This window comes from Athene cunicularia (assembly GCF_003259725.1).
Source record: "Athene cunicularia isolate RWA chromosome Z unlocalized genomic scaffold, athCun1 chrZ_part3, whole genome shotgun sequence".
Lineage (NCBI taxonomy): Eukaryota > Metazoa > Chordata > Aves > Strigiformes > Strigidae > Athene > Athene cunicularia.
This window is the reverse complement of record NW_020799144.1, coordinates 15,863,402-15,873,213: the sequence shown is the minus strand read 5'-3', so window position 1 is coordinate 15,873,213 and position 9,812 is coordinate 15,863,402. Positions and strand designations below refer to the sequence as shown.

The following is a 9,812-nucleotide window of genomic DNA, read 5'->3' as shown; positions in this document are numbered from 1 at the left end:
ATAATAATAATAATAATAATAATAATAATAATAATAATAATAATAATAATAATAATAATTATTATTATTATTATTATTATTATTATTATTATTATTATTATTATTATTATTATTATATACAAGACAAGTGATGCACCATGCAATTCCTCACCACCCGCTGAGCAATGCCCAACCAGTCCCTGCCTGACCTGTGGTGTCCCCCCACCAACTCCCCCCCAGTTTATATACAGGGCATGCCATCCTGTGGTCGGGAATGCCCCTTTGGCCGGTTGGGGTCAGCTGTCCTGGCTGTCCCCTCCCAGCTCCCCGTGCACCTCCAGCCCGCTCGCTGGCAGGACAGCGTGAGAGGCTGAAGAATCCTTGACTTAGTGTAAGTACCACGAGCAACATCTAAAACATCAGTTTGACACTGACATTATTCTCATCCTAAATCCAAACACAGCGCCTTACCAACTAGTAGGAAGAAAATTAACTTTATTCCAACTGAAACCAGGACGGTGTAAAACAGGAAGAAGCTGATGAAAGCTTACACACCGTGTTACATCTGGCCTCAGAATGGTTTCCCAGCGGGTTCATGAAGATCTTTGCTTAAAAGCACAGGACTTGTATTATACACTAATTATAAGGAGATACATATATATGTACAAACCCCTACAGAATTACACTTCTTTCCATTTATCTAAATTTATTGGTAGCACTAAGTTGATTACACAAGTTATTAAGAAGTTGTGACTCAAACTTTCCATGTGGCACAGTCATAAAGCAAATTTGGGCTTCAATCCTAGTCGTAAGCCCCTTTAAACGCAGCAGTTTCCCATCATATTCCGCAAAGACAGTTTACATTGTATTTAAAATCTCAGCAAATCCTGCATAGAATTTGGTGAAATTAATTAAAAAAAAATAAAAATTACAGTAATATAACCAAAGTTAAATTCAAATTTCCATCTCACCATTTGAATACCTCCAGCTTTTTCTTTTGGAACTGCTTTTTCTGCTTTCCTGGTTCTTTCTTTGTCATATCCATATTAGACAACATATCCCTGGTTTGAGTGAATTAGCAGAATCCGTTTGATTCTTCGCTCAGAAGCATCTGGCATTGGAAGGTGTCTCAGCAAAATATGCCAGCTCACTCAACTCATAGGAAAAAAAAAAAAAGCTGACTAAAAAAAATTCTTATTGCTGATCTGTCTCCTGCCTTGGGAAGAAAATCCACAGCTTGTTGGTTATGAAATCACTGATCTTGTTTTTCAGCTTTCTACATCCTATGGGCTGTTTCTATTAAGGTTGCACACTACCCAGACTGAATGGTTTACAATAACGTGTGAATTAGATTGCAGGAATTCAGAGGAGAGTAGAATGAGATTTTTGAATTTTACAACATTCTCAAGTCATTCAGAGCTGGGTGAAAAGCAGCAATTTTCCACTGTGGTAGATTTTGAAGGCTGTTTGAACCACTAGAAAAATGCAGCCTAGAAATTTAGTCTCTCCCATCTTTCTCCTGCACAGGTTGCTAAAGATAAGGGCAGCCAAACTGGCATAAAAAAAAGATGACATTTTCAAGTATAATTTTATCTAAATCAGTTTTACAGAAACTTTCCATTTTTGAAACTAGAAATTTAAATTAAAAGTGTTTAATTGGTTCTGGCTCTGGTCATTTGTTATGATTGTTAACATCAAAAGCATATTCCACAAATACGTGGGAAGCTGAGATCTTTGACATCAGCACAATTCAAAGCCATTGCGTTGCATTGGTTCGAAGAGGTTTAAGCACATCATTATCTCTTTCAGCTTGGAGAATGTTTTGTAAGCATTATGAAAAAAATTTAGAAACATGTTATGTAAGCTGTTACCACTCAACTTTATGAAAATCGCTAGTTGTTTTTAAAAACATAGGTATTTGTCTTAGCAGGGCTGAGATTTTGTTTTGCAGAACGGATTTTTTTCTCAATTTCTTTTTATACTGGAAAGCAAAGCCAGCCTGTTTGGGGGAGCATGCAGCTGCTGCTTTATTTTATTTTATATAACTAAATAAAGGTCTATTATTTCATGTGACTAATATATTGGCAAGAGGAGTTAAGCAGTAGTAACTTTTTGACTGTGATTCTACAGGAGTAGTAAAATTTACTTCTGATTAATATTTAGTAAATAATCAAGTTCCAATTATAAACTGAGCGCATTTTGAATTAAATGATTAAATATTTGAATTAATCATTTTTTTTAAATGAATTCAATTAAATAGTCATATTCCATAGTTTGTAAACACGCTCGAGTCTCTTTTTAACGGCTACATATAATTCAGGAAGAGAGTCAAACATCGTTATGCAGAGGAACATCAGATTTCAATATCTATAAGTATCATTGGTCGAAATATTATTCAGATACAGTTTGCAGATTGTTTTGATTAATATTATATTACTGTGAACTTGAATTACTTGAAAATTACTGTAACCATGATATTTTTTTTTATTTTGAAGGAAATGAAGTATCGAATTGTGATGAAGAAAGTTCTGTCCTAGAACAGATAAATAAGAAAGAGCCTACTCTGATTGAAGCCATCTTCACAGTGTTGTCTTACTGCACTTTGTCACCCAAATCCCTTGGCATTGCTTTTGAGACCTACATGGAAAAAGAGCACTTGTGGGATTGCTTATACAATATGTCAGGTATTTAATACATTAACAAGGATTTAAAATCTGATGTTAAACCTTGTTAGTTTTCAGATACGTAGTGCATGTTATTTTTACCTTAATAAATAAGACAAAACGGTGGTAGTTTACTTCAAAATGAATGGATAGTTGAAGTGTTTTGAACAATCAGGTCATGGTGGGAGTGGTGAACATTTTGAAGAAAGCAGAGGTTATGGAGCGGTGTGGTCGACCAGGGGTCTGGTTTCCTTCGCTGCCTACCAGCAGCCTGGCAGCAGGTTGTTTCTGTAGCTCTCTACCAATACAGGTTCTTTGTGCATTTAATAGCTCCAGACCTTTGCCACAATATAAAAGTAAGAAAAGTTTGAAGGAGAGTGGAAAAAGAAAAGGAAGGACTCCTACTGAGGGAGACGTAGTCTGATGGGCAAATAGACTCTGCTGTCAACAGGCAGACAGGCTCCTAGTCCTCTGCCTCACAATTAGAGCAACTAACACCCAAGGAAAAACAGAACTCAACCGGAAAGGAGAGGTGAGGTTTATAAGGGTGATCTTGAAAATGATGGCTACAGTGCGGGAAAGCTCAAGAGAAGATGAAGGAAGGAAACGGGAAAATGTAAAAGGGGAAACAGAATTAGGAATATCACAAAATAGAAAAGAAAGGTGGTGAAAGTGCTCAGGTGTTCCTCAGGGAAAAATGGGATTGCAAAAAGTGGAAGTCTAAGGTGTGGGAGGAAGAAAAATACAGAGATACTGCATGGAAGCTTCCGGAAAGGCCATGCAGAGAAGAATAAAACTTCGATCGGCATAAAGTACAGACAAGAAAAAGTATGAGCAAAGGACCTAATGCGTCAAAAGACATCTCTGACACGCCCTGCAGCACCCTGCCTGGCAACTGCTGCACCGTGGCAGTGGGGAAACCGCAGTTCTCCGTGGTATTAAGAATGTGGAGAAGATTGATACTTGTTGTGATGTCAATAACTGTATTTAGGGTGGTCTAGTTTCAACATACAATCTCTGATAACATACTATGTCTCTGTTGATGACTATGATTTGTATGCATTTTTGTTTCCAAATTTTTTTTTTTTTTCCTTTGCTGTTCCCTAGTGTAACACTGTGGGTATCCAATAAACACAACTTCATTAGTACTGTCAAGACAAGGAAGTAGAAAAAAAATGGGTATATCCATTTGCCTCATTGATGTCTAACAAGTAATTAAAAGTGTTTCATATAAAAAGGAAGAGATCAGTCAGCTTAAATGAGATTTTTAGAAATATATTAATGGAGAAATGAGGATGAAGGAAATAAATCGTATTTTTCTGTCGGTACTGTATTGAGATGGTACAAGATGCTCCATTGTTTTGCGTTACATTCTCTTTAATTTGTAACAGACCAATAATTCATGTTTTTACTTTTCTTTCCATAAGAATTCTGAAACATTTCTTTCTGAAACAGTTTTACACAACTGACTACACTTACTGAATATTTAATAATTCTTCCTTCTGAAGTTTCCAGTTGTGGTGAGTCGGAGCCAGAGGTTATCAGATGCTTGAAGTTGACTTTGATTAATTCAGTCAAGGGTATAGTGAAGCAGATAATTTCTTTGATGCATTCATGGGAGGCAACACAGAACTATGGAACGTACCAGCACAGGCAAATAGTTCCTGAAAGTTTACTGAAAACAGTTCCCAAGGAATGGAATTACACTCCTCCGGAAATGAAGAGAAAAGAATCTGGAAAATGTGGGTGAAATTTATACTCTTTTATAAGTTTGTCATAAAAGCTTGTTACCCTTTTAATGAGTACATATTAAAATTTAAGTTATAATTGATGAATATTGCAATTTGACAATGAACAAAACAATTTCCAGACATCCCGTAGGGGTTTTTTTTTAAAGAACTTAGCGTTAAAGTTCAGTACCTCGTTCTTGAGGCTTACACCTATGCACACACAAACAAACTTTTAAAAATAATCAGTGTTGTAGCACTGATAATAATAGTACTGAAAACAATTTCAGCATCTGGCAGTAGTAAGGTGGAACTCAAGGCAGAGTAAAGCACAATGTCTGTGTTCTTGTCTTAATGGCTGTAACCAGTTCTTCTCTTAGTTATCATCTTTTGAGTCAAGACTGTTTAAATTTAAATGTTGTCTGAAATGATAACAATTTATTCATCACAACTTTAGAACAGCAATTTATGTCTGAATAGCACTGAAACTGGTGTGGAATTCGCTACTGCTTGGTTGGTGAAACAAGTACTGAAGGAAGAGGAATAATATTTGTAATAGGAGATGTTTTGAAGGTGATTGATGCAAAGATTATTTCTGGTATATACTTTCATATCCTACAGTGTCTAAAGCCTCCATCATTTCAAAAGGCTAGCTTTTGGAAATATTTTGCCTTCAATTTATTGCCACCAAAATACTCCCTGATTATTTTCAATAGGGTGGTATGACTGTGGTATGTTCTGGCATGAAGTTTTGAAAATGTAGACTGTGGGCAAGTCAGGGCATCAATCCATTTTTTTTCCCCGTGTCTTCTTTCCGGCATGTTGAGACACGTTTATGCAGCAGTGTGCTCGCTGCAATATCACTTTAATCTAGAACTGGTGTGGCTGGTTTAGGCTATCGCTAAGCCTGAACTGATATGCAAGCTGAGAGGTAAGGCTCAGACTTAATGACGAATTAAACTGGCTGTGTGACACCTAGAACAGATCTGGCCCCTTTTTTTTTTAAAAAAAAAAAAAGTTGAAAATACAGGTGCAATGAGTCAGGGCTTTTCTTGGTTTGTTTTCATGGGTTTTTTAAATCTTGACACTGTATTATGGATCACCTTTTGGTATGGCTTTTTTTTTTTCATTTTAGATATGTCTTGGGTTTCAAGCAGCATATTTTCTGTAGTTCCTTCTATAGCTACTTTTAATACCTGGAATGTTTGTATGTGCTCTATAGTGTGCATGTTTATATGAAAGTCGATAAGCTGAAGTTCTGTAAGTTTGAAAGTGATTGGTAGAAAACTAAAGATTATGAATGTGTGTAATATGCTGAGACAGTGCAATGCCCCTAGTCGTGAAGTTGAAAAACTGTTAGACTACACTTCTGAAGACAACTTTTTTACCATTCAGAATACCTGGATGTTGCCTTTTTCACTTATCCTGTAATAACTGTGCACAGCAGGACTAATTGTTAATACAGTCACAGTTTGAATTCCACAGTTTCTAGGTTCTCTGTTTCTAATGCGTGTTATTGTTTAGATTTTGTGGGATTATGTGGGGGAAGCACAATAGAAGTCAAGCTACAGTGTTGAGTACTTAAGCTTTTTACCCATTTTCAGTACAAAAGAAAGTTAGAAATTATCATACAACATTCAGAAGCATGCTGTGATAGAACTAGAATGTTAATGTTAATCATATCTTCTTTTCTTTCTTTTTTTAAGGCTTCACAAGGCTTGCAGCTCAGGCAGTATCTATTGTAATCAGCAAGTTACCTACAGTGATTGCATGTTTGCCTCCCCCAATTAAGTACTTCTTTTTTCTGGCTGAGAGAAAAATGTCAAGAAAGTTTGCTGAATTGAAGAAAGCTGGTCTGCTTGTCTGGAACTTGATTGTAATTATATGTCGGATATTGGAGGATGGAAATACTGCAGAACTTTTAACAGGTGCAACACTTGACAGATGGAGCAAAGAAAAACTCAGTTTGGTTCGTGTGTGCTTAGAAAGTATTATGGGAAAACAGAAAAGTGGTCCTAAGCAAGTGACCCAGAAGGTTATACAAAGCATTGAACAGCAAAGACCAAACTGGATTGAAAGCCAGTTGCTGAAGGCAAGAAAATTGAGCACAGACTGGTAAGTACGTAGTATTTTTCCAATGCTGTGGTTTGTTCTTTATTTTACTGGATTATTGGCATGTTTATGGCTATTGTTCAACTTAAAAAAAAATAAATAGATGCACAGTGATCTTATATAAAATAAAGTAGTTCTTTATATCGATGGCTTTGTAGAATGTTTTTGCAACTTAGCTGCATTGCTGAAACAGTGAACCGTGGTTGTTTCATCGGAACAGTATCTTCATAATACTTAGTGATTTTTGTATTTTCCTGGTGATACAAAAATGTGGACAATTTAGTTGGTCTATCTTTCAGAATGTGACTGGGTACACTGACTCGAAGGCACCACAGTATATTTATAAATTAATTTTGCCACGGTGATTAAATTAAGAAGGACTATGAAAAGCTTTCAGTGTTCGTTTGTGATTAAAAAGTAAGCATACTTCATTTTAAAACATGACAAACCCCGAGGGCAAGTAGTATATATCAAAACAGGGCAAGGGGAGTGCCCTGCTGTGCCTTTCTGAGGAAATATCAGCCTTCCCTGCAGATCTGACGTTAAGGTTTGAGTGTTTTAAATCCTTACAATGATTTTTCAAGGAGTTGTGTACACGTCAATGTGCTCCTAGTCCAGCCTTGCATTAACGTTGGAGTTGTGTACCATTCTGTAAAAACGCTGTTCATCGCTTTCCGGTATTAGATTTATTGGAGTTACACGACTTACTGAATTAAACTGTTGACCACTGAAAATGAGATTGCTTTTTTTCAACGAGTATTGTTGAAGATTGCAGTCGTTGCTCTCCTGACAGTAATTCTCCAAATAAACAAAGGATCTAGTGATTGTAGGTCGGAATCACCGATACCAGCGAGCAGACTTCATGCGGTGCTTTGAGGGACAGTATCCTCTTTCTAGGAGTAGTCGGTTAACATGAGTAGCATTAAGCAGTAATAGTGTCATACAAATGCTCATTGACATTGACCTTTGTAATCTTTACGTTTCCATTTAATACTAATTTACAAGCTCTAATCCAGTGATTAAAAGATTGAAGCCAGATGCCAGTGACTGAAAGAGTCATAGAATAAAAAACCCATAATGATAATGTGTAAATTGATACTTAACAGAATGGTTCCATAATACGGTTTCTAATGTGACTGAGAGAATAGGTATTACTTTAAAAATACAAATGCAGGGTAAGACAATACTGTGGATAACCTCTAAAAACTAGAACTTTAATATTTGCACTTCTTCTGAAGCTGGGAATTTTAAATTAATATGCTACTCTATTTTCTAACACATGGCAAAAATGCTGCATTATCCATCAGGTATCCGACTGTGGGAAGTGAACGTGGGTAAATGTTTTCTCTCTGTGTAGTGTCAACCAGAGCGAGAACTAGTTTGTGACTAGGGCTCCTAAATTTAACCTTAGGAAACTGAAGAATGCATTACCTGCTCTCCAAGTGAGTAGCTACACGATGCAGTTACGAAACCTGGACTTCAGTGTGATTTCTGCAAAGGAAGTCTGGCATAAATGCTATTTTCCCATTTTATGTTCAAATATCATGAGTCAATTTCTGGGAAAAAAAAATAAATCTAGTTAATAAATAGATGAGATATGCAATGTAGAGATAAAATATTATTATAAATGCAAATTATAAAACTAATATATTAAAGTTGCCATTCAAATATCAATTAAACTCAGTAGCGGTCACATAATCACTAAACCGAAAGCAGATCTTTCAAAAGGAGACTTGTGATGTTTACGTGATTTGTTTGAAATAGGAATGATTATATTTGAAAATCTAAGTTGGTGTAAAATTATGTTCTGTATAACCTTTTAATAATTAAAGGATTTTGTGGATAACTGTATGCACATGCATTTATATATATATATTCATATTTATAAATGTTTATAGGCTTCTAATAGACACTGTGTGGAAGAAAATAAAACCCATAAATCTCAAAAATTTATTTGGGATTCACCTGCACAGTTGTGGAAATATCTTCAAAGTAAGGTGGATTTTTGCAAGCTTGATTTTTGCGTTATTGTCAGAACTATTAGCTACATAAAAGGTCTAAATATTATGTAGGTTCTTCCTTTGTGGCGTACAAAATTTAACTTGTTTTTCAGGGAAATTAAAAAAAAAAAAAAAAAAGAAAGCAGCAGTTGTACGCGTTCCCTGTCTTGTGTACTGCCTGAAAGCATTACTATTCATTAAAATAACCTTCACTTTATGGTAGCACCAGAGCTGTAAACAGTCACGTTAGATTCTGAAGAACACGCATCCCGAGAAGAAAAGAAATGTCTGTCTTTGCAAAGTAATTTGTCGAGTTGAAGATTATTGTTTTTCATCATGGTGACCCTGACTTGGCTGGCTGGGTGCATATACAGATTAAGATGAATGCAGTTATTCCTTGGCTGAGGTCTGCCTCTTTCAGGGCACATTCTTCCTAATGACATGATTGATAGGCAGTCCCAAATCCAGAGAGGAACTCATTAATCATAGCACTGACTGAATCCAATCATCTGCTTCACCTGCACAGTGACGGACAGGGAAGGATACGATTTGGGTGCTGACACTGATACACTCCTTTGTCAGAGGTCCTCAACTTTTTCAATGTCAGTCGCTAAGAAGTTTGACAAGAAATTCAGGTTGTGTCTCTATGTGGCATCGTAAGATTGGCCTTAAGTGTGCTTTAATTTTAAAGATCATTTTCTTCTGAGCTTTTCTGTAAAATACACCATAATAACAGAGTATCGCTTACTTCCATTCAGCAAAGAACAAAATTATAGTTTATATTTTGGAACTATTTGCTCTGTAGGACGTTCTGAAGCTGCATGTGGAAGCAATATCAGCTTTAATGTCCAGCAGCTGTGCAGCATTTAAGCGAGCCTGCAGGTCGAACAGCAACTTTCAGCAGCACTAACTTTGTAATCGTGGCACACTTTCAACAGCTGAGTCTACCAAAGTATTCTGCTTTTTGTTTTAATTCTAAAAAAAATTAAAAAAAAAAAAAAAAATCAGAATGTTCCTCTGGTATATTTTAAATTGATCCGGTGATGACTGTAGAATGGATAAAATATTCTGTTGGCCTTTCAAGTTTTTTTACATGTTTGTGTCAAGGTGACAGTGGTATAACTTGTGTTGCGTCTCTAATATTTAAGGAAAAGAATTAGTATTTGTTTTCCTGAGCAAGTACAGAGCTGGTGACGTAACGATGGCCGGAGTGAATGCACATTTTTCAAGTCATTTGGGCCTGTAACCTTCAGATTTTTTTTTTCCTAGCAGCTTCACAGAAATACTTTTAAGGAAAAAAAAAAAAAAACAAACAAAACAAACAAAAAACC

At 36.0% G+C, this 9,812-nt stretch overlaps 1 protein-coding gene across 5 annotated transcripts in view; it reads left to right on the top strand.

Annotated features, from left to right (window-relative positions):
- The window catches only part of KIAA0825 (KIAA0825 ortholog), a 255,047-nt gene that overhangs the window by 108,907 nt on the left and 136,328 nt on the right, over nt 1–9,812 (top strand). For all 5 annotated transcript variants that reach the window (XM_026866725.1, XM_026866724.1, XM_026866727.1 and 2 more), the window contains exons 15-17: nt 2,475–2,663; nt 4,151–4,384; nt 6,076–6,484. In XM_026866725.1, coding sequence (XP_026722526.1) covers nt 2,475–2,663; nt 4,151–4,384; nt 6,076–6,484 — 832 coding nt within the window. The remainder of the gene's footprint in view (nt 1–2,474; nt 2,664–4,150; nt 4,385–6,075; nt 6,485–9,812) is intronic.